The following is a 27,740-nucleotide window of genomic DNA, read 5'->3' on the forward strand; positions in this document are numbered from 1 at the left end:
GATAATAATCTGCTTTCCTGTTATTGCCACCAAAGTGGATAACTTCACATTTATCCACATTAAATTGCATCTGCCATGAATTTGCCCACTCACCTAACCTATCCAAGTCACCCTGCATCCTCTTAGCATCCTCCTCACAGCTAACACTGCCGCCCAGCTTCGTGTCATCCGCAAACTTGGAGATGCTGCATTTAATTCCCTCATCCAAGTCATTAATATATATTGTAACAACTGGGGTCCCAGCACTGAGCCTTGCAGTACCCCACTAGTCACTGCCTGCCATTCTGAAAAGGTCCCGTTTATTCCCACTCTTTGCTTCCTGTCTGCCAACCAATTCTCTATCCACATCAATGCCTTACCCCCAATACCGTGTGCTTTAAGTTTGCACATTAATCTCCTGTGTGGGACCTTGTCAAAAGCCTTTTCAAAATCCAAATATACCACATCCACTGGCTCTCCCCTATCCACTCTACTAGTTACATCCTCAAAAAATTCTATGAGATTCGTCAGACATGATTTTCCTTTCACAAATCCATGCTGACTTTGTCCGATGATTTCACCGCTTTCCAAATGTGCTGTTATCACATCTTTGATAACTGACTTTAGCAGTTTCCCCACCACCGATGTTAGGCTAACCGGTCTATAATTCCCTGGTTTCTCTCTCCCTCCTTTTTTAAAAAGTGAGGTTACATTAGCCACCCTCCAATCCTCAGGAACTAGTCCAGAATCTAAAGAGTTTTGAAAAATTATTACTAATGCATCCACTATTTCTTGGGCTACTTCCTTAAGCACTCTGGGATGCAGACCATCTGGCCCTGGGATTTATCTGCCTTTAATCCCTTCAATTTACCTAACACCACTTCCCTACTAACATGTATTTCCCTCAGTTCCTCCATCTCACTGGACCCTCTGTCCCCTACTATTTCCGGAAGATTATTTATGTCCTCCTTAGTGAAGACAGAACCAAAGTAATTATTCAATTGGTCTACCATGTCCTTGCTCCCCATAATCAATTCACTTGTTTCTGTCTGTAGGGGACCTACATTTGTCTTAACCAATCTTTTTCTTTTCACATATCTGTAAAAGCTTTTACAGTCAGTTTTTATGTTCCCTGCCAGTTTTCTCTCATAATCTTTTTTCCCCTTCCTAATTAAGCCCTTTGTCCTCCTCTGCTGAACTCTGAATTTCTCCCAGTCCTCAGGTGAGCCACTTTTTCTGACTAATTTGTATGCTTCTTCTTTGGAATTGATACTATCCCTAATTTCCTCTGTCAGCCACGGGTGTGCTACCTTCCTTGATTTATTCATTTGCCAAACTGGGATGAACAATTGTTGTAGTTCATCCATGCGATCTTTAAATGCTTGCCATTACATATCCAGTCAACCCTTTAAGTGTCATTTGCCAGTCTATCTTAGCTAATTCACGTCTCATACCTTCAAAGTTACCCTTCTTTAAGTTCAGAACTATTTCAGTTCAGAAGTATCAAACTATTTCTTTATAATTTTTAGCTCTTTCTCCACTGTATCCAAAAGTTGTTTCAGATGTTCCCCACTATAAAATATAGTTGTATCATCAGCAAATAATATACATTTTAATGTCTGAGAGACCATACATATATCATTCATATAAAAAATGAACAGCAATGGACCAAGCACTGAACCTTGTGGAACCCCATAAGTTACCCTCAAAGAATTTGGATTCGAATTGTTTACTTGTGCATACTGATACCTGTCTTCCAAATAACTACTTAACCAGTCATGTGCCACCCCTCTAATACCATATCTTTCTAATTTTGTTCATAATAATTTATGGTCACTGGTGTCAAATGCTTTTTTTAAAATCAAGGAATATTCCCACTGTGTATTCATTTCTTTCTATAGCATTTGATATTTCTTCTACAAAATCTATTAATGCTATTGTAGTGGTTCTGTTTTTTTCTAAAACCATATTGCTGTTCACAGAGTATATTATGTTTTGTTATGAAATTATTTAACATTCTTACAAATATTTTTTCCAATATTTTGGAAAACTCAGGGCAAAGAATCTGGTCTATAATTTGAAAATATATGTTTATCTCCAGCAATCAAAGACTGATTACAAATATGAGTCAGTGGTTTCACAACACAGTCAATGATGTTTTTAATTAAATACATATCATATCCATTCCAATCTGTTGATCTCTTGGTATCTGATTTATATATTATATCAATTATTTCTTTTTCCTCAGTTGCTCTAATAAACATAGTGTAAGTGTTTATATTAATAATACAGGTTTCCCCCACTATCCGAAGGTAGAGCGTTCCTATGAAACGGTTCGTAAGCCAGATTGTCTTAAAGCAAAGAAGCAATTACCATTAATTTATATGGGAAAAATCTGCAAGCCTTCGCAGACCCAAAAATAACCTACCAAATCATGCCAAATAACACATAAAACCTAAAATAACAGTAACATATAGTAAAAGCAGGAATAATATGATAAATACACAGCCTATATAAAGTAGAAATACTTCTCCACAATCATTGCTGCACTGTTCTTGGTAGCGAAAATCTCACGCAAGCGCTCTCAGCAGAAACACGACACAAGCACTCTCCAGTAACCTTTAAGCTATGAAGCTGCCAAATCATACCAAATAACACGTAAAAATACACAGCCGATATAAAGTAGAAATAATGTATGTACGGTGTCGTATCACTTACCGGAATTGGGACAGCGCTGAGCACACTGATGATGGTGTGTTAGGCCGAGTCGTCGGAGGTTGGGGCGGGGCAGCGGCCCCCATCGTCCGGGCAGGGAACCGATACCGATCTGCGAAGCATGCAGTGGTGCAACGGTAGCCGGGACGCATCCAGCACATCTTTAAGAAAAAAGCCAAAACAAACAAGCTAATTAATTAGGTGCCGCCCGGCATGTAAATGTCGGCCCAGATCGGAGGCAACACAATCGACAATCGCCTCTGATCTGGGCCGACATTTACATGCCGGGCGGCACCTAATTAATTAACTTGTTTATTTCGGCTTTTTTCTTAAAGATGTGTCTTGTGCCTCTCGGCTACTGCTGCATTCTCCGCGGCAATGTATCCGTACACGGCCCGGGGGTTGGGATGGTGGGACACTGAGGTGTCATCTCATCGTCCATCAGGGCAGGCAGGTCGTCATCTTCTATGTCTGCCTGCCTCGATGTCGAAGGTCGAGGTTCGTCGTCTGCTGTGGCTGAAGTGGAAGGCTTGCTTGACTGCCTAGCGTCACGCATTTTTAGATCATACAGTTCTTTGTAGGCACTCAAACCATCCTGCAAATATCCCCTAAACCTACGTACCCTTTCAAAATTAAAGTCGTACTTTATCATTGCAGCACAAATCTCACGCATCTGATTCATGTTCAGTTCCTGGATTACTTCACTTTCAGTCCGATGGCTACTGCACTCGGTTTTGATTGGTATCCTTTCCTCTTCCAATTGCATCAGCTCTTCATCTATCAGTTCTTGGTCATGGGATGCCAAAACCTCTCCAACATCATCTTTGTCAGCTTCCACAAGCCAAACTCACTTTGTCCTTACTTCGTTCACCACGATCGAAACGCTTAATTATGTCTAGTTTTACGCTAAGTGTAACACCCTTATGAGCTCTTTCAGGCTTTTCCGATACCTTAGAACTCATCTTGCAAATGGATACTCAAAATAAATCGACATAAAGCACAGATGCTCACAGGCACGTGTTTAAGCAATGCCGGCAAGAATGCTGTTCCGAATCCCGGGAAGGAGCGGCTGCTCGGGGCTCACGCTGATTTTTTCTGTGCGCTGCCTTTTTTTTTGTAACAGTGAAAACACCTGTTAGCGAAAACAGGGAACTAATGTAGGTCTTTCGTAACGGTGAGGTTTCGTAAAGCGAACATTCGAAAAGCGGGGGACACCTGTATTACTATTTACTCCATCTTTATTGCTGGGTTCAGTAATTGATTTAGCTAATTTAGTTCCCACATTAACAAAGAAATCATTAAACCTATATGCAACCAAATTAGTATCCTTTATTACATCGACTGCACCTCTTCCTGTAGATGCTGCCTGGCCTGCTGCGTTCCACCAGCATCTTGTGTGTGTTGCTTGAATTTCCAGCATCTGCAGATTTCCTCATGTTTGCGTAGGATTCATTACAGGTTTCCCCCGCCATCCGAAGGTAGAGCGTTCCTATGAAACGGTTCGTAAGCCGGAATGTCATAAAGCGAAGAAGCAATTACCATTAATTTATATGGGAAAAATTTGTGAGCGTTCGCAGACCCAAAAATAACTTACCAAATCATGCCAAATAACACATAAAACCTAAAATAACAGTAACATATAGTAAAAGCAGGAATGATATGATAAATACACCGCTTATATAAAGTAGAAATACTTTTCCACAATCATTACTGCACTGTTCTCCGTAGCGAAAATCTCACGCAAGCGCTGTCGGCAGAAAATCTCACGCAAGTGCTCTCCAGTAACCTTTAAGCTATGAGCTGCCAAATCATATCAAATAACACACAAAAATACACAGCCTATATAAAGTAGAAATAATGTATGTACAGTGTAGTATCACTTACCAAAATCGGGACAGCGCCGAGCACACTGATGATGATGTGTTAGGCTGAGTCGTCGCAGGTTGGGGTGGTGCAGTGGCCCCCACCCTCCGGGCCACCAACCGATACCGATCCGCGAAGCATGCAGGGGTACAACGGTAGCTGGGATGCATCCAGCACATCTTTAAGAAAAAAGCCGAAACAAACATGCTAATTAATTAGGTGCTGCCCGTAATTGTCGGCCCAGATCAGTGCCGATTTCCGATTGCGTCGTCTCTGATCTGGGCCGATAATTATGTGTCGGGCGGCACCTAATTAATTAGTATGTTTATTTCGGCTTTTTTCTTAAAGATGTGCTGTGTGCCTCCCGGCTACCGCTGCATTCTCCGCGAATCGGTATCTGTCCACAGCCTGGGTGTTGGGGTGGTGGGACACTGGGGTATCATCTCGTCGTCTGTTTCTGTTAGAGCAGGCAGCTCATCTTCTCCTATGACTGCCTGCCTCGATGTCAAAGGTCGAGGTTCGGCGTCTGCTGTGGCTGATGTGGAAGGCTTGCTTGATTGCTGAGCCTCGCGCATTTTTCTATCACGCGGTTCTTTGTAAGGACTCAAACCATCTTGCAAATATCCCCTAAACCTACTTTATCATTGCAGCGAAAATCTCATGCAGTTGCTTCACGTTCATTTCGCTACTGCATTCGGTTTCGATTGTTATCCTTTTTTCTTCCAATTGCCTCAGCTCTTCATCTATCAGTTCTTGGTCATGGGATGCCAAAACCTCTTCAACATCATGTTCGTCAGCTTCCACAAGCCAAACTCACTTTGTCCTTACCTCGTTCACCATGATCGAAACGCTTTATTATGTCTAGTTTTACGCTAAGTGTAACACCTTTACGAGCTCTTTTAGGCTTTTCCGATACTTTAGAACTCATCTTGCAAACGACTGCTCACAGGCATGTGTTTAAGCAGTGCCGGCGAGAATGCAGTTCCGAATCCGGGGGAGAGCGGCTGCTCGGTGCGTGCGCTGCCTTTCTTCGTAACAGTGAAAAAACCTTCTGAAAGTAAAAACAGGGTACTAATGTAGGTCTTTCGTAACAGTGAGGTTTCATAAAGCAAACGTTCGAAAAGCGGGGGACACCTGTATTACCATATCATTGTTTGAATTAAAGTAATATGGGTAAATTGTTTTTCTTTTATCCTTTTTAATAATTTCATTTAAAACTCTCCAAGTATTTTTAATATTATTTCTATTATTCTCCAATAATTTACTATAATAACTCCTTTTACTAGATCTCATAATACTTGTTAACTTATTTTTATATTTCTTGTATTTAATTTCAGCTTCCTTTGTTCTATGTTTTAAGAATTTCTTATATAATACATTTTTCTTTTTACAAGCATTTTGTATTCCCTTTGTTAACCAAGGCTTATCAATATACTTCTCTTTGTCAACTTTTTAAACTAGTGGGCAATGTTTATCATACAAATTAGTTATTACAGAAACAAATGCTTCATAGGCTTCATCTACATCATCTACATAGACTGTATTCCAATCTTGTTTAATTAACTCCTCCTTAAGAGACTTAATGGTAGCTTCTGTTATATGTCGAGTTAACCTACTAGTTTTAATTTCATTATTAATCATGATGCGGCTCTCAAAAGCTACAAAAACAGGCAGGTGATCGCTAACATCATTTATGAGTAAACCTCCTGTTATTTTCCCATCAGTAACATTTGTAAATATGTTATTGATGAGTGTAGCACTATTTACAGTTATCCTGCTTGGTTGTGTGATTGAAGGATATAAACTCATGCAAAACATTGTATTGATAAAATTTCTTATTTGTGTATGTCCATGAAGATTTAACAAGTCAATATTAAAATCCCCACAGACAAAAACCACCTTCTTATTGTTAATGTTATCATATAACCCAGCCAACTTATCTTTAAATGTATCTATGTTGGATCCTGGGGTTCTATATATACAGCTTATAATTGTATTTTTTGATCTCTCAACTTTAATTTCTTCAGTCACAGTGATTATGGAATAGCAGAGCAGACTCAGTGGGTGAATAGCCTAATTTTGTTCCTTTGTCTTATGTCATCACTTTATGCCATTTACACTTGCCCTGAAAGAGAGGGATCAGATACAAAACTCGCCTCACCACTCAGCACAATACAAGCGAGAACTGCTGTTGCACTCAGAGGCCTCAGTATGATCCAGCCCCATGTGTTCTGCACTGTTTCATGTCATTGCACTTTCATGAGCATTAATCTTTTCGCTGCTATTCAAACTGACTCTGTTTATACTTTTAAATATGCAAGCACAGACTGGTGCCAGTAGGTGCTGCATGAATTCACAATGACCAAAGCAGACACCAGACAAGCTATGCTGAAGTTTCTCACCAGCCAACTCATTATAATTTGAGGAAAATATTACTTCCTTTGAAGGAGGGCCATCATCTAACTCTGTTTTTACTCCTCTCCATAGCCACAGAGACTCTCACCCTTTGAAGTTTGGACATCCTTTCTAATGCCAACATAGCTACCTTTTTATTTACTTTCGGATCTATTAAAGTGACTTGCAGAGTGCCTTATAATTTAAGTTCATGGTAACTTAAAAATATGTTGGAACATCTTTCCAGCATTAACTGTATCAAAGTATGAACTGTACCTGATCAAGAAAAATCACAAACAGCTTTCAGCCAGGCTGTTGTTAGCATTTACGGAAGTGTGGTAAACTATTTTACACTGTTGTATTTAAAAGGATACTTTGCATTGAGGTTGAGTTGCTTTGTTTCTCAATAAATATAAAAAGATCTTTGCCTAGAACTTCCTCCTTGGTTGGGTAGCACTAAACCTGCAATGTAATAATGAATGTTGTACTCATTCATGATATCCAGTTCCATTGCCACCATAATACATGTTCTTTGTCATCTATTTAAAGATGAATTTCTCCCCATTCAGGGCCACTGCAGATTATCATTTCAGAAATGAAGAGAGCAGAATTTACCATCGCTTGCTGTACTGTTGCAGCTGATACTGATATTGTGAATTTAAGCTTCTCTTAAGGGTGGACGGGGACAATTTTATGCAAATGTAAACAATACACCACAGTGCAAAGCAGTGGGTAAAATTCAGAGTAGTTTTAAGTGCTCCTCTCCATTTTTTAGGCCCTGAGTGAAATATGTGGAACAAAGGAAGCTTCTGAGTTTCAAGAAGAAGAAATGCGTAAAGCAAATCTTCAAAGGTAAGAGATCAAGCCTTCTTCTCTTCTGCTTGCTAGTTCTTCTATACCTTGAGCTTGAGCCACAAAATGCACACATTGTGATGCTCCCAGGAAAACAGACGTCCATGGCCAAGAGGGAAAGACAGGTTTAAATATTACAATCAAGCCAGTTAAGGAATGTCCTTATTTTGTTATGGAATTAAGTTTACTTATGAAACAAAGTAGCATTTACCCTTTCATCCCTCTGCTGTTTGTAGTGAAATCAAAATCACCACAAACTTTTTTTTTTACCACTGCTGCCTTTGATGCCTCTCCATTTCCTGACTGGGAAATAATTGTTCAGAATTCTTACCAAAGACTGAGGGGACGTGACATAGTATTGATCCCCTGCCCACTGGAAGTATTGATGTAATCTTCTGACAGCAGATCTTAGGAAATTCACTGGAGCCCACTGGTGTGGCAGGGTTTGGGTGGCAATATGTTGGGTTTGGGAGTTTGAGAATTTTCAAGGAGTATGGCAGAAAATGAATGAACAATTTAGTTCGTACCTCATGCTGGCATTCTGAAGGTTTCTCACTTTCATTGTCCCAGTCTCCTCACACTCACCCTGTTGAACTTATGAGTCCTCATCTTCTAGCATCCCATTAGAAGATTGTTTCTCAGCGGTGCGGGGAATGTATTAGCTTTCTGTTCATATATTAGTTGTTACTGCCTGATCATCAAAATAGGTTTGCTCACTTTCCCCACTGGCTTCTGATAGGCATCATTAACGAAAAACACTTACATGTACAGTGATACACCTAAAATGTTCCTTTAATCATCCATTATGATTGTGCTGGGCCTTGAAACTTAAAGCTGAAAATAGGCTTCCTTGTATGGTCCAAATGTGAGTTGGGATTAACAATTCTCTCAATTCCTTATGTCAGTAGTACTGAATTGTTTGCATTCATTGAAAGAAGATCATGGTTTTCTTAGCTGGTTTAGGCTGTTGTTTAATTCTGTCCAAAAGAAAAGCCCTTAGTGGTGCTCCTTCCTTCTGTATTCCAGTTTTCCATTGCTAAATTGTGTAAAACAAAGAAGCCTCTGATTTGATCACAAATGATTCATCTGATCTCAGCTGGGATGGGTTGCAGTCAGGGCTGTGGTACAAGAGTCTGGAATTAGTGTCCCCGTTATTGAGTTGAGCAAAGAAAAATCAATCAACCCAGGTACGGCTGTCTTTTACCAACCTGTACTCCAAGAGAAGTGTGTGAAGATTACTGGCCCCATCTTTCCATAGAAACCATAGAAACTACAGCACAGAAACAGGCCTTTTGGTCCTTCTTGGCTGTGCCGAACCATTTTCTGCCTAGTCCCACTGACCTGCACATGGACCATATCCCTCCATATACCTCCCATCCATGTATCTGTCCAATTTATTCTTAAATGTTAAAAAAGAACCCGCATTTACCACCTCATCTGGCAGCTCATTCCATACTCCCACGAATCTCTGTGTGAAGAAGCCCCCCCCAATGTTCCCTTTAAACTTTTCCCCCCTCACCCTTAACCCATGTCCTCTGGTTTTTTTCTCCCCTTGCCTCAGTGGAAAAAGCCTGCTTGCATTCACTCTATCTATACCCATCATAATTTTATATACCTCTATCAAATCTCCCCTCATTCTTCTACGCTCCAGGGAATAAAGTCCTAACCTATTCAACCTTTCTCTGTAACTGAGTTTCTCAAGTCCTGGCAACATCCTTGTAAACCTTCTCTGCACTCTTTCAACCTTATTTATATTCCTTCCTGTAATTTGGTGACCAAAACTGAACACAATACTCCAGATTTGGCATCACCAATGCCTTATACAACCTCATCATAACATTCCAGCTCTTATATTCAATACTTTGATTAATAAAGGCCAATGTACCAAAAGCTCTCTTTACGACCCTATCTACTTGTGACGCCACTTTTAGGGAATTTTGTATCTGTATTCCCAGATCCCTCTGTTCTACTGCACTCCTCAGTGCCTTACCATTAACCCTGTATGTTCTACCTTGGTTTGTCCTTCCAACATGCAATACCTCACACTTGTCTGTATTAAACTCCATCTGCCATTTTTCAGCCCATTTTTCCAGCTGGTCCAAGTCCCTCTGCAGGCTCTGAAAACCTTCCTCACTGTCTACTATACCTCCAATCTTTGTATCATCAGCAAACTTGCTGATCCAATTTACCACATTATCATCCAGATCATTGATATAGATGACAAATAACAATGGACCCAGCACTGATCCCTGTGGCACACCACTAGTCACAGGCTTCCACTCAGAGAAGCAATTCTCTACCACCACTCTCTGGCTTCTTCCATCGAGCCAATGTCTAATCCAATTTACCACCTCTCCATGTATACCTAGCGACTGAATTTTCCTAACTAACCTCGCATGCGGGACCTTGTCAAAGGCCTTACTGAAGTCCATGTAGACAATATCCACTGCCTTCCCTTCATCCACTTTCCTGGTAACCTCCTCGAAAAACTCCAACAGATTGGTCAAACATGACCTACCACGCACAAAGCCATGTTGACTCTCCCTAATAAGCCCCTGTCTATCCAAATGCTTGTAGATTCTGTCTCTTAGTACTCCCTCCAATAACTTACCTACTACCGACGTTAAACTCACCGGCCTATAATTTCCTGGATTACTTTTCGATCCTTTTTTAAACAACGGAACAACATGAGCCACTCTCCAATCCTCCGGCACCTCACCCGTAGACAGCGACATTTTAAATATTTCTCCCAGGGCCCCCGCAATTTCAACACTAGTCTCCTTCAAGGTCTGAGGGAATACCCTGTCAGGTCCTGGGGATTTATCCACTTTAATTTTCCTCAAGACAGCAAGCACCTCCTCCTTTTCAATCTGTACAGTTTCCATGATCTCACTACTTGATTCCCTCAATTCCATAGACTTCATGCCGGTTTCCTTAGTAAATACAGATGCAAAAAACCTATTTAAGATCTCCCCCATTCCCTTTGGTTCTGCAAATAGCCGACCACTCTGATCTTCAAGAGGACCAATTTTATCCCTTACAATCCTTTTGCTCTTAATATACCTGTAAAAGCTCTTTGGATTATCCTTCACTTTGACTGCCAAGGCAACCTCATGTCTTCTTTTAGCCCTCCTGATTACTTTCTTAAGTATTTTCTTGCACTTCTTATACTCCTCAAGCACCTGATTTACTCCCTGTTTCCTATACATTTCATACAACTCCCTCTTCTTCTTTATCAGAGTTGCAATATCCCTTGAGAACCAAGGTTCCTTATTCCTATTCAATTTGCCTTTAATCCTGACAGGAACATACAAACTCTGCACTCTCAAAATGTCCCCTTTGAAGGCCTCCCACCTACCAATCACATCTTTGCCAGAGAACAACCTGTCCCAATCCACGCTTTTTAGATCCTTTCTCATTTCTTCAAATTTGGCCTTCTTCCAGTTCAGAACCTCAACCCTAGGACCAGATCTATCCTTGTCCATGATCAAATTGAAACTAATGGTGTTATGATCACTGGAACCAAAGTGCTCCCCTACACAGACTTCCGTCACTTGTCCTAACTCGTTTCCTAACAGGAGATCCAATATTGCATCCCCTCTAGTTAGTCCCTCTATATATTGATTTAGAAAACTTTCCTGAACAGATTTTACAAACTCTAAACCATCTAGACCCCTAACAGTATGGGAGTCCCAATCAATGTATGGAAAATTAAAATCCCCTACCACCACAACTTTATGTTTCCTGCGGTTGCCTGCTATCTCTCTGCAGATTAAAATTTCCTCAGAAACCTAGTGGCTGACCTGATTGAAATGGGAAAAGTTGAGTAGAAGATATTTCTAGTCTCAAGCCATTATTAGAACACAGTCTTGTGTATTCAGGACAGGAGAGGCTCCTTTTGCCAAGGGCGTTATAAATGAAGAACTGGTACTAACGACATGAATAGCTTACTTGTTTCAGAGAATTTAGGTAAGCATGATGGGCAAGGAATGGAAGGAAATGCAGGGATCATTAGCAGTGAATGGCTTGTTTCTGAGCAAATGCATTCTCAGAAAATATGTAGCAGATAGGGTGAGGTTAACGCATAAGGAACAAGGTAGGTGTGATTTTAATGCAATAATCCAACCATAGACTAGAAACCTAGCATGAGTTGATGCCTTGAAGTGTCACATGAGAATAAATATTGCAAAATCTTCCTGAAAACACCTTCTTCATGTCTTAGAGGAGTGTAGGTTTGAAATCAGATTAATAATCCTTTCGACTTTGTCCACTCTGTGCTTTGTTACTGCGGTAAAATTTGATATATTTGCTTACATAATATCCCTGAAGAGACTGATTTGTGAAGTGGAGTAAATATTTCTCTGTGTTATATTTGATATGACACTTTCACATTTTGTTTGTGACATGTATTCTAAAAAAAAATCTTGTGTTTTATTTTAAGAGCAAAGTCCGTTTCCTCCATGTCAGAGTTCCAACGCTTGATGGACAGTTCTCCATTTCTCCCTGAGAAGCACTTCATTAGTGATTCCAGTCAACATGCATACAAGACCAAGGATGAAGCAACCCCACCATTGTCTCCAGATGACTTGAAATATATTGAGGAATTTAATGGAAAAAGCTTGGAGTACACTAGCAAAGATAAGCCAGCAGAAGCCTGGCTGGAAAAGAGTGAAGATGAGAAAACAGTGAGCAGTTTACCGGCTGAGCCCTTCCAGGCTACCTCATGGTTCCTTACAACCAGTGCTACAATGACAACCAGTACAATCAGCGGGCAGGATTCCACTCAAAAGCAGCTCCAGCGCAGCAGTGCGGGCTCAGATAAGATAGGAATGCGACTGTATCACAGCCCACCAGTGATCCGCAGATTTGAAGGGTCAACGCGACCTAACAGTGATGTAATGAAGTTGCCAGATTCAGACTTTACTTTTTCCAGGATCAAGTCAAATGGGAATGAGCCAAAGGGAGGATCACCAAATGTGTTTGGAAGGTGGCCATGTGAGATTGGAAAGCACCACAAAGATCTGCTGGAGGGTGGTCTCCATCCAATGGAGCACCCAATCTGTAGTACTGTAGGCTTTGCTTCATCACTGCATGATCTTAACATATCTGGCAACATGAGTGATGACATGAAAGAAGTAGCTCATTCAGTCATGAGTCGAATACGTTCAAACTCAATTGAGCCCCAGTTCAAAGACATTGCCTGTCAGACTATTGGTGCTACAAGTACAGGAACACAGACCACACAGACTATCAGTGTAGGATTGCAGACTGAAGGCCTTAGGAACATCACCAGCAGTCCGCACAAGTGTTTGACACCAAAAGGAGGTTCAACTCCTGTATCTTCACCCTCACGAAGTTTGCGGAATAAGCAGGTGGCACCAGTAGTTGAGAAAATGCAAGCAAAGTTTGAACGAGCATGCTGCTCACCCAAATATGGCTCCCCAAAACTACAAAGAAAAGTTTCTGCAAAATCGGATCAGCCAAAGGATCGTATTTTGCCAAGTACTCCACAGAAGGGATTCAATGAATCAGCTTGGGCAAGATCAACCACCACTCGAGACAGTCCTGTTCACACCACCATTAATGATGGCCTTTCGAGTTTGTTTAATATCATAGATCACACACCCATAGCTTGCGACAGTGTGCAAAGATTGACCAGGTCTGTGAGTAGATCAAAGCCTGCAGAACCCAGGTCGAATTATGTCTTAGTTCAAGAGTTTCTGAAGACTGTTAGTGGCGGATCGCCAAGTCCAGTTTGCATGTCAGTGGAATCAGAGGTGGAAACAGATGGCGACGATCTTATTGGGAAGCAGGAACTGTCTATTTCTCCAGGATACAGCCTTACTGAAAGTCCTGCCAGGATCTTAAACAAACATCTACTTGAACAGGCCCTTAATGATGAACAAAGTCAAGCTAAGAACAGCCAGAAATCTGCCAGTGACGATAGTAAGGCAGAAGATGCAGATGGAATTTCCCCGAACTTCCTTGAGGTATATTGGTCATTTTACTCTTTCTGTCTTGAATTTTACAAAGCACATTGTTTGGATTACATGGATCAGCTAATTAAAATTAAATATTTCTGTGGTTTCTGCAGACAATATGTGGCTCCATTCACTAAAGTGTTTCAGGTCAATCCAATTCTGTTCTTTGAAGTTTCATTTTGGACTTCAGAGCCAACTAATGCTCACATTGTGTGGTGATAGTTAATCTCATAAAATTGAAGGATTTCATTGTAGGTCATACCAGCAGCATTGAAGTCTTCTCACATGGACTTTTGTTAAAAGGCTGCCACCTTTCTTGAGCCAGTTTTTTGTATAGTTTCACCATGACTCCGTTCACTCTCACCTCTGAGTTAAGTAAGCAGTGGGTTCAGATCTCACCTGTGTGTGAAAATCCAGATTATTACTCCAGTGCAGCACCAAGGCCCCGTGTGTTTTTCTTTGGATAAGCTGTTAAAATATGGCTTTGCAAACAGGTGTAAAATATCCTCTGATACTATTTGGGGGAAAAAGCAGGGAGCTATCCCTGTATGCTAGTCAATTAGCTATGCTGAAAACAGATTCTCTGCTCATTATCGTGTTTCTGCTTTTGAGATGATTCTGTGTACAAAAAGGCTTCTTATTACAGAAGAGCTGCACTTGAAATGTTAAAGCCATTTAAGGATTTTTACGGTGTCACGGTGCTATATAAGTACACGTCAGTCTTTTGTGCTTATAGTCATATGTGCCTGCATTGCAATACTTAAAAAATTTTACTTTAGTATTGCTTTGATTTCAGAATTAGAAATTTGTTAAAGTTCTTACATGTGTTGGTATCTATGAATATTCTTTCCTGGTTGAAGTATTCTCCTACTCAATGTAAAAAAAAAATCTGAGCTTCTCAGGTTAACATATTTCATGCAATGTTCAAATGGCCAGGGATTTGTCCATCCTTGGGGTAAGAGACCAGACCTTTTCACAATAATCCAGATGTTAGTAGAGCAAACTATTTCTTCTTTTTCTCTCAAATTTTCTTGTACTTACCCTCCTGATTGCTTGCTGCACGTACATACAATTTGCCTTCCTCAGGGTTTCCCAAGTGCTTTAAAGCAAGTGAAGTGTTTTCAACAATTGCTCAGAACCTTAAGTGAATTTCCCCTCCTGACCATAAGCATTGAAATTAGGATGCATGCAGTGTGCTAAAATAGTAGGTAAAAACAGCATCTTTGGGTCCAATTAATCATTGAGTAAAGCCACTGAGCTTTCACAATGAGTTGATTTTTTTTTATTCTTGTTCTTCTTGGGAAGCAGTGATGGCAAGACAGGAAAGAGGTAGCAAAGTAGAGGGGATCAGGAAACGGCTACAGGCAGGTGCGAGCAGTAAGAATTGAGGTGGTAAATCTGGCAGCCATCTGATGGAATTAAAATTAGCTCGAGAGTGAGTGAGTTTGCACGTAGTAAGGAGAAATATGCCAGTCGTAAATGAATCCTTTTTCCCCTATAAGGGAGCATCTTGACTCTCTGAAGCTGCTATTGTTTTATGCCTAGGACATTAATAGAAAAAAACAGACTATTATTTAGAAGCCAGCAGGGTTGAGATTTCTGGAATTTTGAGAGGTACTCTTTGGGTGGTGGATAAAGAGTGAATTGGTGGGGGTAAAGTAGATAGAAGAAATCTATCCCATGACTAAATTAATAATTGGAGATTTTTTCAAAGTCAAAGTTAAGACACGTAAATAGAATACATACAGATCAGCCAAGATCTCATTAAGTGGCTGTACAATGAGCTGTCCTTGTTCCTATGCCCCAGTTAGATTGATAGCAAATTTATATTTTCAAAGTTTATGCTGAAACTTTATTTAATTTAGGATCAAACCAAATAATATTATTCCCTCCAACAATCTCACAATAATGGGGTTAGAGTCGGCAGTCCCATATGAATCAGAGTATTGTATAATATCACCCCCACCCCCCCCAGGTCTCAGAGTATGGCTGATTAGTGAGGTTTCATCATCATAATGCACACTCATAAAATCAGATCTTAAAGGGAAGGTTTTCATAAACGCTGAAACAAATGGGGTCCTGTGACCAGTACTCAGAGTACAGAATCAGCATTGGTATAGATCAGCACTGCATCTGAAGGGTAGGAATTGTTATAAACAGTCCACCAGTTTATATCGCTCTCAGTGTAACCTTTTGTTTAAATTTTGTTAACAAATGTTCTAAATATTATAATGTACAAAATAATATCACTGGTTCAATTTAATATCAAAGAATGTAAACAACGTACAACCTGAAATTCTTACTCTTCACGGACATCCACGAAACAGAGAAAGAAACCCAAAGAACGAATGAGAGAAAGCATTAGAACCCCAAAGGCCCCTTCCTCCCATGGACAAACAGCAGCAAAAGCATTAACTCTCCCCCCACTTGCTCTAGCAAAAGCATCAAACCCCACCACCCACCATGCAAGCAATAGTAAAGACCTCAAAGAGACTATGATCTAGAGTCCATCCCAACACTTCGATATCTCGGACAGGCTCTCTCTCTCACCAGTGAGAGACAGAGATATCACTCCTGCAACAAGAAGGGGGGAAACCAGCAGCTAGCTATTTCGATGTTACAGTCTGCTGCATCACTTCTCTGAGTTCTCCAACTCGAGGACCAACAGACTCTCACTCACCATCAAGGGAGAGAGAGAGATCGCTTGAGTGCAAGGGCCTTCCAACAGCAGCACACACTCCTACTGCCTGGATGTTTCAATCTGCGTAACGCTTCAGTCAGTGACGTCAGCGAGAAACCGTGTCACCCACTGAAGGTGCAAGTCTTCCAGGCCGCACCTGGAGATATCAAAACGTCAGGCTGCATGGCAAATCAGAGAAGAAGAGCTCACTGCCCATTGAGAGCTGCAGCTGTAGATCGCAGACTCTGACTAGACCCTAGCCACCTTGAAAGGAAAGGAAAGACATGAAAAAGGACAAAGAAGAAACTTTTTCACAGACAGACTGGAAGATGGCACCTGGGTCTGCAATAACCTCTGGTGCCATAATATATGTGAAAAGCTACATTTCCTCTTCCTAGCTTAATCTCATTTTCAGGTTTGAAAATATTTTGAAAACAATTGTTACTAGTGCATAGTATTCAGCATTGATACTTGATCCTTCAGGTTCATCATGCTCCTGCTTCCTTGTAAACTCCCACCTTTGCTCCAAACTTGACCACCATTAGTGGATACTGACTGAAAATCCTATTCAAGTTCGATCCCTTCTAAAAGTAAGCCGTAAATTGGTATGGTGATTAAAATACTAGACCAACAGTCAAAGTTGTGGATCACAGATCCAGAGGCATAAATTTGAATCCAGCATTGCAGCTACTGAATTTAAATGAACAGAAATTATATAAATTGGAATTAATTAAATAGCTAGTTTTGGTAACATTAAGCACAAACTGCTGGATTGTTGTGTAAACCCATCTTGTGTGCTAACATTGTTCAAGGAAGAAAGTCTACCGTCCTTACTTATGTGTTACTCCAAATCTATAAACATATGCAACCCTTTACTGCCTCTTCAATTAGAGATGGACTATAAATGCAATTGATAGTCATGTCCACATTTGTGGACCAATAAACTATAAAAACTCGCAATATTTGTAATTGGAGGTTAAGACTGGTTAGCTTGTGAGACTAAGAGTCTGTGGGATGTATTCATTTGTTACATTTAGACAAATTTCAGGGAGGTCTGATGAGATCATTAAATTTCCATTCTTCCACAAACAAAAAAAAAGATACCACAGATTAAAGTTGGGCAGCTTTTAAATTGCTAGTCACCAGATCCGTAAGTATTCTAACCACCACCAAACCCAAGCCACCAGAGTTGGTTTCATTAGCCTGACTGGCACGAATGACCTAGTACAGTGGGAGAAAGATAAAGGATAGGTTGTCATTACAAGAAAAACTATAGCAAATCAGAATGATAGATGCTTCAGCATTCACGCTCTGCCTTAAACTGAATTTTGTCTCAAGCATATCCTGTCGGGAATTCAGTGAAGACTTCTATATATAGAATGTGGAACATTATGCCATAAATTGTTGTCAAGGTGAATAGCATAGCTTCAGGAAACTAGGTAAGCATCTTTGGAATATGAATAGGAAGATGCGTTGATGCAATTAGCTGAAGTAAAGGAGGAAGCTCAAGTGGAGTACACATATTCATTTGAAATTCTTAGGTGAAATATCTTTTTCTGCACTATAACTTCATTTCATGCAAGCACCTTCTGCGGTGCCAAGCATGAGTTGTCCAGTTACTTTGCATACTATGTCTTCCTACAGTATTATTGTCCACTTCCAAAGGAATCGATACTTTATGTGGACGGTCCTCCACCTTTGCTGGTTGCCTCATAATTTACCAGATTTTTCTATTAGAAGAGTGGAATTCACTTCATATGTGCTGCAGGCAAGGATTCCAATATGACTGACATATTTTATTTGATTGTGGATAATGACAAGAAATTGCAGCTAAACGGGCTATCCCAGAAAGAGGATCAAGCTGCTGCAGACCCACAGAGGGGTCACTACTCTCTGGACTGAAGTTGAAATCATCATTATCACATTGAAATTAGAGAAAGCTTTAGGGTTGTATACCTTTCTGTAATTACAAATACTATCTATTTCTGTCCATGTAATGTTTTCACCTGATATTTACAGTTGATTATTTTGTTATTTTCTATATATAAAGTATACTACAGTTTACTGATAAACTGATACAAATCTTTGTATAATCGCAACAGTTCAATTTGCAAATAAGTGTTGCCACAAAAGCTATGGGAACCTCCACTGTTGACCAGTTGTGCTTTTGTCAGCTGGTCGTCAATTTCATTTAGATCCATAGTAAATTAGTAAAACTCTGTTACATCCAATGCAATAAACAAGAGGCTCTTGGATACAGTCATGAGCTTCTTTTGTTAACTGATTTTCTGTCTGTTGACAATTAGCAGAGGCCACAAAAGGATTAACGTGCTATCTCAATAGTTTGCCTCTGTGGGAAAGCTCTCTTCCTGTAACGGTTAATGAGGAAAGTTTGCAAGCCCTGACATGTTGCCAAGTATCTTTCTCTTACGTTCAGGGAGCATCATGGGCCATTGCTACATAGAACCTTCAGAAGCCTATTCTTTATTAATTACCCTTGTTTAATAATAACTGTTTCAATATGTAACTTTGCTGTTTACCTTGTCTTATCTTTTTCTCCTATCTGTTCTACCCAGAGCCAAACTCTCTTACTAACCACCCCTTGGGGACTCTAACCCTGCCTGCCTCACTACTGTAAGTTTTATGTTTCCAACCTTGGTGCTGTTCTGACTGTCCATTATAGAAGCTTTTGGCAGAGCGATTCATGCTTGTAGGTTTAAAAACAAGTTGCTTCTTTTTATTGCGTAGATGCCAGACCTTGTGCTTCGTAGTCAAGTTTGTCATTGCCACGTGCTCTTAAGTTTTATTTTCGGATGCATGGCATTTGATAGGCTGAGAGTAAAGTTAGCGTAATGTAAACCATGAGACGGTACTGTGTCTCTGGAACCTGGATGCACTTCATGTGGATGCCATCATACTGTTCTTTCTCACTCAATGCTGGTAAATATGTGTCTTAAATTCTGTAGTTATCTTCAGAGTGCATCTATCCAGACCTCAGAATAAAGCCAGTCTACGTAGTTTCTCTTGACAATATGTATTACATATATTTACCAGCTAACGATGGAATATTGGATGTGGCTTTGCAACTCTAGTGAAATAAGCACAAATTCCATGACTACAAGAATTCCATCAGCCCACATCAGCCTATGTTAGTGAGCCCTAACCATTTCAAATCTGGAGATCCTGTACCATGTTCCAAACTGCTCTAGCATCATCACATTAGGTCATGCTGACATCATGGTCATGGCCTCACTGAAATGGAAGTTATGAACTCTATAGCTATCTGGTGCAACCAGGGGTTCAAAGGACTAGTTACTTATGAGTTCAAGACTTCTGGAGCATTAGTTCAAGTCAATCTCCAAGTTAATTTATTTGAGACCTACTGAGAGAGTCACAACTCCCCCTGAAGTTCATCTTCTTTTGGAAGGACCATGGAGAATAATTCTGCTTTCCTCTCCAATCCTGGAAATGGGAGTGCAAGAGGTGGAACCCTAATGAAGTTGGGTTCTGGCTGATATGGCAGCTTCTTTGATGGTGGCTGCCACATCTTCCACTCACAGCTAAGAAAAAAAAAATGTTTTCAAGTTTGTATTTGTTGATTGGCTTCCACAGGGAGCAGTGTGTTTCCATCTCACCCATGCTGTACCATCCTAGAATGCTTGCTCATCTCTCTGCACATAAAGCATAAACATCTTCTCAGCTTCAATCCTAAACATAATCACTTCAAATCATCAGAGTGAAGAGCAGTTCCCTGCTTGACAAGCTAGCTGAGACAAAGAATGATATTTCTGTCAGTAGCACAGGGTTTTATTTTTTAACACATTATTAATATCTTTTCTAAACACAAGAGATTCTGTAGATGCTGGAAATCCAGAGCAACACACACAAAATGCTGGAGGAAGTCATTAGGCCAGGCAGTATCTATGAAAGGAATAAACAGTCGACCTTTCAGTTCGAGACCCTTCATCAGGACTGGAAAAGAAGGGGAAGGAAAGAAGCCAGAATATGAAGGTGGCGAAGGGGAAGGAGCACAGGCTAAAAGATGATAGGTGATAACAGGTGTGTGGGTGGGGAGGATGAATTAAGAAGATGGGAGGTGATAAGTGGTAAAGGTAAAGAGCTGGAGAAGAAGCAATCCAATAGAGGAGGAGAGTGGACTATGGGAGCAGGGGTGAAAGGGGAGGGGTACCGGGGGTGGGGGTGATAGGCAGGTGAGAAGAAGAGTAGAAGTAAAAGGGGAGCCAGAGTGGAGAAAGAAAGAAGGAGGTGGGAATTACTGGAATTTAAAGGAGGCCGTGGACTGGCATGTCATAATGGGAATGAGGATTGGAATTAAAATGTTTTGCCACTGGGAAATGCTGCTTTTTGTGGATGGAGCAAAAGTGCTCGACAAAGAAGTCCCCCAGTTGAGTCTCCCCAATGTCTAGGAGGCCACACCGGGAGCACTGGATACAGTAGATGACCCCTACAGACTTACAGGTGATGTATTGCCTCACCTGAAAGGACTGTTTGGGGCCCTGAATGGAGGTGAGGGAAGAGGTGAATGGGCAGACATAGCACTTCTTCCGTTTGCAGGGTTAAGTGGCGGGAGAGAGATCAGTGGGGGGATTTGTTTTCTTAGATGTGTCAGCCTAGGTTTGGCTGGTGATGTTGCAAAGGAGTTGAGGATTCCAATTATGGGTTACAAATTCAAGCCCCACTTTAGATGTGAGGGCCTTAACCAAATTTACATCGTTATGTTACAGTAGGAATGCTCCAGCGTCAGAGGTACTGTCCTTTAGATTAAATATGATTGTCAGAGCACCAAACCCATCCTCGTATGTTCTTATTTGAACAATTGCATCAGTGCCCTGATCACATATTCATTCTACAGCGACCATCATCAAAAATAGGTCATTGAATCATTGGGTAAACCAGTTGAGGTAATTTTGACACTTGGCTATGTTTACCTTTCTTGCTACATTGTCTGTACAATAGTAGTAGGCATTGCCAATAAAAAAAATGGGAAATCAAATACATCTTTCTCGATTGCTTCACTTCCTACCCTTTATCCTAGCCTCAATTAACCCCTAGGTATGAAAACTGGTGAGGCAAGTTGCCTGTCATTAATATTTATTTGGTTTGCTGCCAGCACCAGACATTAGGTCTGTTAAAGTTGCCTGAAGACCAAGCTCCACATGTCCTCAGGCTCAATGTAAGGTTCATATCCGTATATGCTCCTGCATTTTCAAAAGTTTCAAAAAGGATGGTCATAAAGGTAAGGTATAAAGCAAAACAAATGTTGGAAATCAGAGGCAATAAACCATCGTAAGTCTGAAACCTGAACTGTTTCTTCTACAGATTCTGCCTGAGCTGCTGCATCTTTCCAGCATTTACTGTTTTTTATTCCATTTTCCATACCTATAGTTTATATAACCATTGATTATTCTTTAATCAAGATTTTCTTCCAGCCTTTTAAATATTTTCAAGTTTTTTTAAATTCTTGAATGTGCACGAGGTTTTGTTTAGTGATTTTAGGACAATTACATTTTAAGCTATAGACGATTTGTTCTTGGGTCATCCTTCTGTATATTTGCAGAGATGATTTTGCATTGCACTTGCAGATTCTATTAGTGACGTTGCTGCTCAGGTGTAATGTTCCAAGCGACTTACTGTAATTGGAAGATAATTGGGAAAAAGCGGATGCTGAAAATCAGAAGTAAAAACACAAAATACTGGAGTTACTCAACTGGTCAGACAGCATCTGTGGAGACAGAAACGATATCAACATGTCAGGTTGATAATCTTTCATCTTGCCTACTCTGATGTAAAGGTAATTATTAGCACTGTCTCTGTCCACAGTTTCTCCCTGACCTGCTGAGTATGTCCATTATTTTCTGTCTCTAATTAAAACGTAATTCCTTCATTATAGACCATGTATAATGAAGTCTATAATGGTCTACATTATAGACCTCTACAGGGTCTCCACCCAAAATGTCTACTAATCGTTTGCCTTTGCAGATGCCTGACCCCAGACTTCCTCCAGCAACTCTGTGCCTTTGGTTAAAAAGTAAAAGAAGAGAAAGCTGCTGAAGGAACTCAGCGGGGGTGGGGGGGGGTGGTTGGTGGAAGATGGGGATCTGAACATGGGCTTGGGCCAAATTGTCAACCGTCCCTTTGCCTCCACAGATGCTGCTTTTTTTTGTTTGTTTTTAATCGTGTATCCCCAGTGAGCAAAAGATAAATGAAATTATGCAGATAAATTGTTTCAGGAAGGGAATAAAAAACTCAGTTAAACTTGCAGATAGCAGGGATAAAGCAGTTGTTTACAAGCAAGATATAAACTGCTAAGAGATTTAAAATAGGGGTAGATGCAACATCTTTTGAGTTGGATCAATATTCCTGATTGAAAGCTTATGGTGCCAGGTTACACCATATCAAGAAGCATCTTGCAAATTCATGGCAAGATTCAACTTAGGCTTGGGGACTTCGAAATTATTGTTGACTAGTAGACATTAAAATGACAGCATTCCTCACCAGGTTCATAACTGAATGTATAATCCAGCTCTCTTAATTAGCAACAGGGGACTTGTAAATATTAAGCACATTTTAGCTGGCATTTCAGAATTTTGTAATTTTTGGGGCTCATTTGTATGTCCATAAGCCCTGTGTCCATAATCCAGGGACTGCCTGTTCATTTCTATTTCAGAAGCTCTTAGTAAATAATAAAAATGTATTCTCATATGAGAGGATCACAGCCAAGATCTTCTCTGATTGAATAATATATCATTAAGAGTTTTGGCAAAGTAAAGGATGCAGGAACCATTCCAATTTTTGCTGGTTTCATATTTCTGGCCATTCTAGTATGTAAACTGCAGCTGTTCCCTTTTACAAAGAAAGTGTAATTCAAATCGGTCCAAACGTAAGTATTATTTCAGATATAATAGTAAATACATTATCTTTAATTTGTGTGCCATGCTTGCAAACACTTGATACATGATACAACAAAAACTGGAATTTGTTACCCTATTTCTTATGTTTGTAGCAATAGAAAACTAGCATGGTGCATCTTCCCCTGACTTGGAACTTCAGCATAGATGTTGGTTATCTCCAAATGGCACACACACAAATTATTGCGAATTTAGACAAATATCATAGAAACAGAAATATAGGACTTTTTCAATATTTGACAGTGGCATTCAGAAAGACCTGGTGTTCAATCCATAACTGTGAAAGAGAATATCACGGTGATGCACTTTGCCATTGAAAATGCAATTATTGCTTAAACATCTTAGCGTAAAACTATGGGTGTTGCCCTACAGTTGAAGTAAGCATCTTTTTAAAAAGGAATTTGCCAAAATGCTTTTTTTTTTGCAGAAGTAACCTGCCTTGAAATATTTATTAGCATTTTTAAGCAAGATTGACACTATCACATTGCATTGAAAATTTTAAAAATGTATATTAAGTAATAAAGAGTCTGTGTCTCTAATTTCAGCACAGCTGCAGAAAGTACTTAACCCACTGATAATGTGTGGTACCCTCCAGCACTCTTAGAATGTAGTCTTTTCCAAAATTTGAGTTTCAAACAATAACATATTGGTTTGATTAAAAAAACTTTTTCCAAGTACAAATTAGGGATCTTAAATATTGCTTTTGATTTGTAATTTAGCCATTTCATTTTGCTTGATGATTTAACATATTATGTTTAAAGAGAAACACAGCCTGCTTAAGACCAGTTTGGATTTAATTTAGAAAAATGTGAATTTGGCACACTCCGATACGCATTTCGAGGGTTTAAGCCATGCCATCCTTTTGAAATCTACAGTACTCAATCTGTTCCACTGTTTGTTCTGCCTGAGGTTTTCTGCCACACAAAGCTGTTGATAGCTACAGGTGACCGAATTTTAGTGTTGGATGTTTAATTTTAATTTACCTTTGTGCAGGTTTAAGGTTATCTATCAATTAGTTATTCGTTCTAATCAATCAAATGTGATCTGTGTCCTCAAGCTCCCTGATTTTCATGAATGGTACGTGGTCTCTTTTTGTCTGTCATGTATGGTCCTGAACAGTTTATTTGAATGGAAAGGTATTGAATTAATCAAATTAAGATCAGAAGCAGTAGGTGGCTTTAGGATGGAGGAACAGATAATTGGCTTTCAATGGCTGTAATTTAGATTTTGCTTGGTGGAATAAAATGGACAGCAGCAAATGATAAAGCTTGGAGTTTTCACTTTGATTGAATTCTCAGCAGCTGGTATCCAGGGAGATGTACAGCATGGAACTTCATGGATATGGTCAATTTTAATCTGTAGCCTAAAACTATTCTTGCCTCCAGTACGTTAAGCTGACACCAGAAGGACAGGCATGTAGTGTGTATTTATCTCTTTTTTTTCATTTTCATGATTGCTGGCACAGGAAGCTCATTTTCTCAAAGTTATTGTCTCCTTATGGTGGGTGCCCCTGAGACACCTTCGGTAGCAAGGCCCAAGGCTCTGATCCAAGAACACCAAAGGAATGTGTATGTAAGTCCAAGTCAGGAAGCTATAATCCAGAGAACATCACAGACATAGTATTCATATGCTCCTGCTGTCGATTTCCCTCTGTGTAATGGTTTAAGAGGAACTGCTAAATAAGCCTAGGTGAGTTATTGCAGTGCATGCTGCAACCCCAGAGTGGTAGTGGTGCAGGAGCTGGATACTCAAAAAGGTAAATGGCAGATCAATTCCTGACACCTGAAGACATACAGCTTCTTCAGTTTTCAAGACATGAAATTTCTGCATTCATTTTCAGAGTATTTTAGTCCCTGAAGGACATCTGGAGAATGCTCAGAAATTTCTAACATAATAAGACATAGGAGCAGAATTAGCCCATTTCACCTATCGAGTCTGCTCCGCCATTTGATCATGGCTGATTTATTTTCCTTTTCAAACCCATTCTCCTGCCTTTTTCCCATTACCCTTGACCCCCTTACTAATCAAGAACCTATAAGTCGCCATTTTAAATATACCCATTTGCTTGCCTAACATATCAGATATTGTCAAATCAAAATGAGTAGATTTGCTCCATGGTAGTAACAAAGGGTTAGAGACATGAGCGTATGAATTACGAGACCAATGTGGTTCACGGTACTCCAGATGAGATCTCATCATAACCTATATATCCATATCATAACCCCTCTGTTTTTGTCTTCAGTTCTCCTATCAATTAACAAGAACATAGTGTTAGCTTTCCTAATTACTTGCTGCACCTGCGTATAGGCTGTTGGCAAATCATTCACAAGCACACCCTGATCCCTTTGGATCTCAGACATCTGCATTCCCTTACCATTCAGGTAATTAGTTATATTTACTTTTCTTTCTGAACGCTAAAGATGAATTCTTGAAATCTCAGTCTAACTCCTCATGGGCCTTGCATCTTAATTGTCTACCAGTACTGCACTTTGTAACTATAGCACAGTATCTGCTTTCTGTTATTGTTTTTTTCTAATTTGCACTACCTTATGTATAGAATAATCTGTTTAGATGGCATGCAAAGAAGGCTTTTCACTGTCTCTCATTACACATGACAGTAATAAATCACTTACCAATTTCTATTATACTAATCACATATCAGTTGTTCACACTGCTTAATCTGTGACCACCGAATCAATAAAATACACCATATAGAAGCCACCATGTCAGACAGTTACTTTAATTCTCTTCCCTTTAATTATACATACAATGTCATATACAATAGGACATCAAAGGTGTACTCTCAATATTTGTCATATCTTCCCTGTAGTATCAGGACTGACATTTCACCTTTGACATCTATCTTAGAATGTATGGCTTAGAAATATTGCACATTTCAGGTTGGTTTAGAGTGAAACAAAAAAGAAACAGCCGGAGGAACTATCTCCCTCTACAAGTGTTATCTGACTTCCTGACTTCCTCCGGCAGTTACTTTTTGTTCCAGAGTCTAGCAACTGCTGTCTCTTGTGCCTCTAGATTGAAGCTTGGATTTACTTTGGAACTATCTTGGTTATTTTCTCAACCCTGACTATCAACAATTTTTTTTTCCAGAAACTACAATAGAAATATTTTCCCTTTCATGTCATTCTTTTCTCAGGAAGGATAGTTTATAGTTAAACAGAATCATTAATTGGCAAAAGTACAACGGTAACGGTAATTATTAAGTACCGAGACCATGGATCTGCGCCTGGAAAGTCTTCAAGGCACAGGCCTGGGCAAGGTTGTATGGAAGACCAGCAGTCCCCTCTCCACGACAGCAGTGTTGTCCAAGGGAAGAGCATTAGGACCCATACAGCTTGGCACCAGTGTGATGTGTGATTAAGTGCCTTGTTCAAGGACACAACACGTTGCCTCGGCTGGGGCTCGAACTCACAACCTTCAGGTCGCTAGTCCAATGCCTTAACCACTTGGCCACGTGCCCAATAAGTACCAATCACAATGGAAAATGTTTAGGTTTTAGATTTCAGCGTTGTGGACATTCTGGGATATTTTTACTTTCAGTTCCCCTGCATTACAGACATTACAGATACCCCAGCACAAAAGCAGCTGTTTGAATCTGAAATAAAACCTAAACATGCTGGAAATGCTTAGCAACCCAGACAGCCTCCATGGAGAGAAACATTTCAACTAAGGAATCTTTCAACAAGAGGAAGTCATCACCCAGAACCATGGTAGCATAGTGGTTAGCACCATGCTATCACGGTTGGGAGTGTTTCCAGAGTTCAGTTCGGCGCTGTTCTGTAAGGAGTCTCTATACGTCCTCCCCGTGAGAGGTCCTGGGTTTTCTCTGGGTCCTCCAGTTTCCTCCCGCAGTCCAAAGAATTGTAAATTGTCCCATGATTAGGTGAGGGTTAATCGGGTCTGTCGGGGGTTGCTGGGGCGGCGTGGCTCAAAGGGTCAGAAGGGCCAACTCCGTGTTGTGTGGCTAAGTAAATAAAATAAATAACTTTTCCAGCATTTTTTGTTTTAGTTTCAGGGTTTGCTATGCTAGTTACAGTACATCATTTGTACTTTAGTAATGGAATTAATTATATTTCTCCTCATCTATAAACTAACATCGACCCTAACTCATTTACATTATTGTGTAGCATCTGCACATTAACTTCAAGTTGCACAACATTCTAGCATGGAAACATATCATTATTCCATCATCATTATCACTGAGTCTATATCCTGCTACTCCCTTAACAACAGCACTATGGACATACCTGCACTAGAAGTACTGCAGGGGTTCAAGAAGGTGGTTCAGTACCAGTTCCTCAATGACAATTAAAGATGACAGTAAAT

General features: G+C 40.1%; 1 protein-coding gene across 3 annotated transcripts in view; it reads left to right on the top strand.

Moving 5' to 3' along the window:
• The window catches only part of LOC134351995 (microtubule cross-linking factor 1), a 219,489-nt gene that overhangs the window by 178,898 nt on the left and 12,851 nt on the right, over positions 1 to 27,740 (top strand). For 2 of the 3 annotated variants that reach the window (XM_063059028.1, XM_063059020.1), the window contains exons 13-14: positions 7,727 to 7,803; positions 12,245 to 13,793. In XM_063059028.1, the coding sequence (XP_062915098.1) occupies positions 7,727 to 7,803; positions 12,245 to 13,793 (1,626 nt within the window). Of the gene's footprint in view, positions 1 to 7,726; positions 7,804 to 12,244; positions 13,794 to 19,040; positions 19,099 to 27,740 lie in introns of all 3 variants that reach the window. The other variant, XM_063059036.1, reaches the window with a different exon arrangement.

Source organism: Mobula hypostoma, chromosome 1 (assembly GCF_963921235.1).
Source record: "Mobula hypostoma chromosome 1, sMobHyp1.1, whole genome shotgun sequence".
Taxonomy (NCBI): domain Eukaryota; kingdom Metazoa; phylum Chordata; class Chondrichthyes; order Myliobatiformes; family Myliobatidae; genus Mobula; species Mobula hypostoma.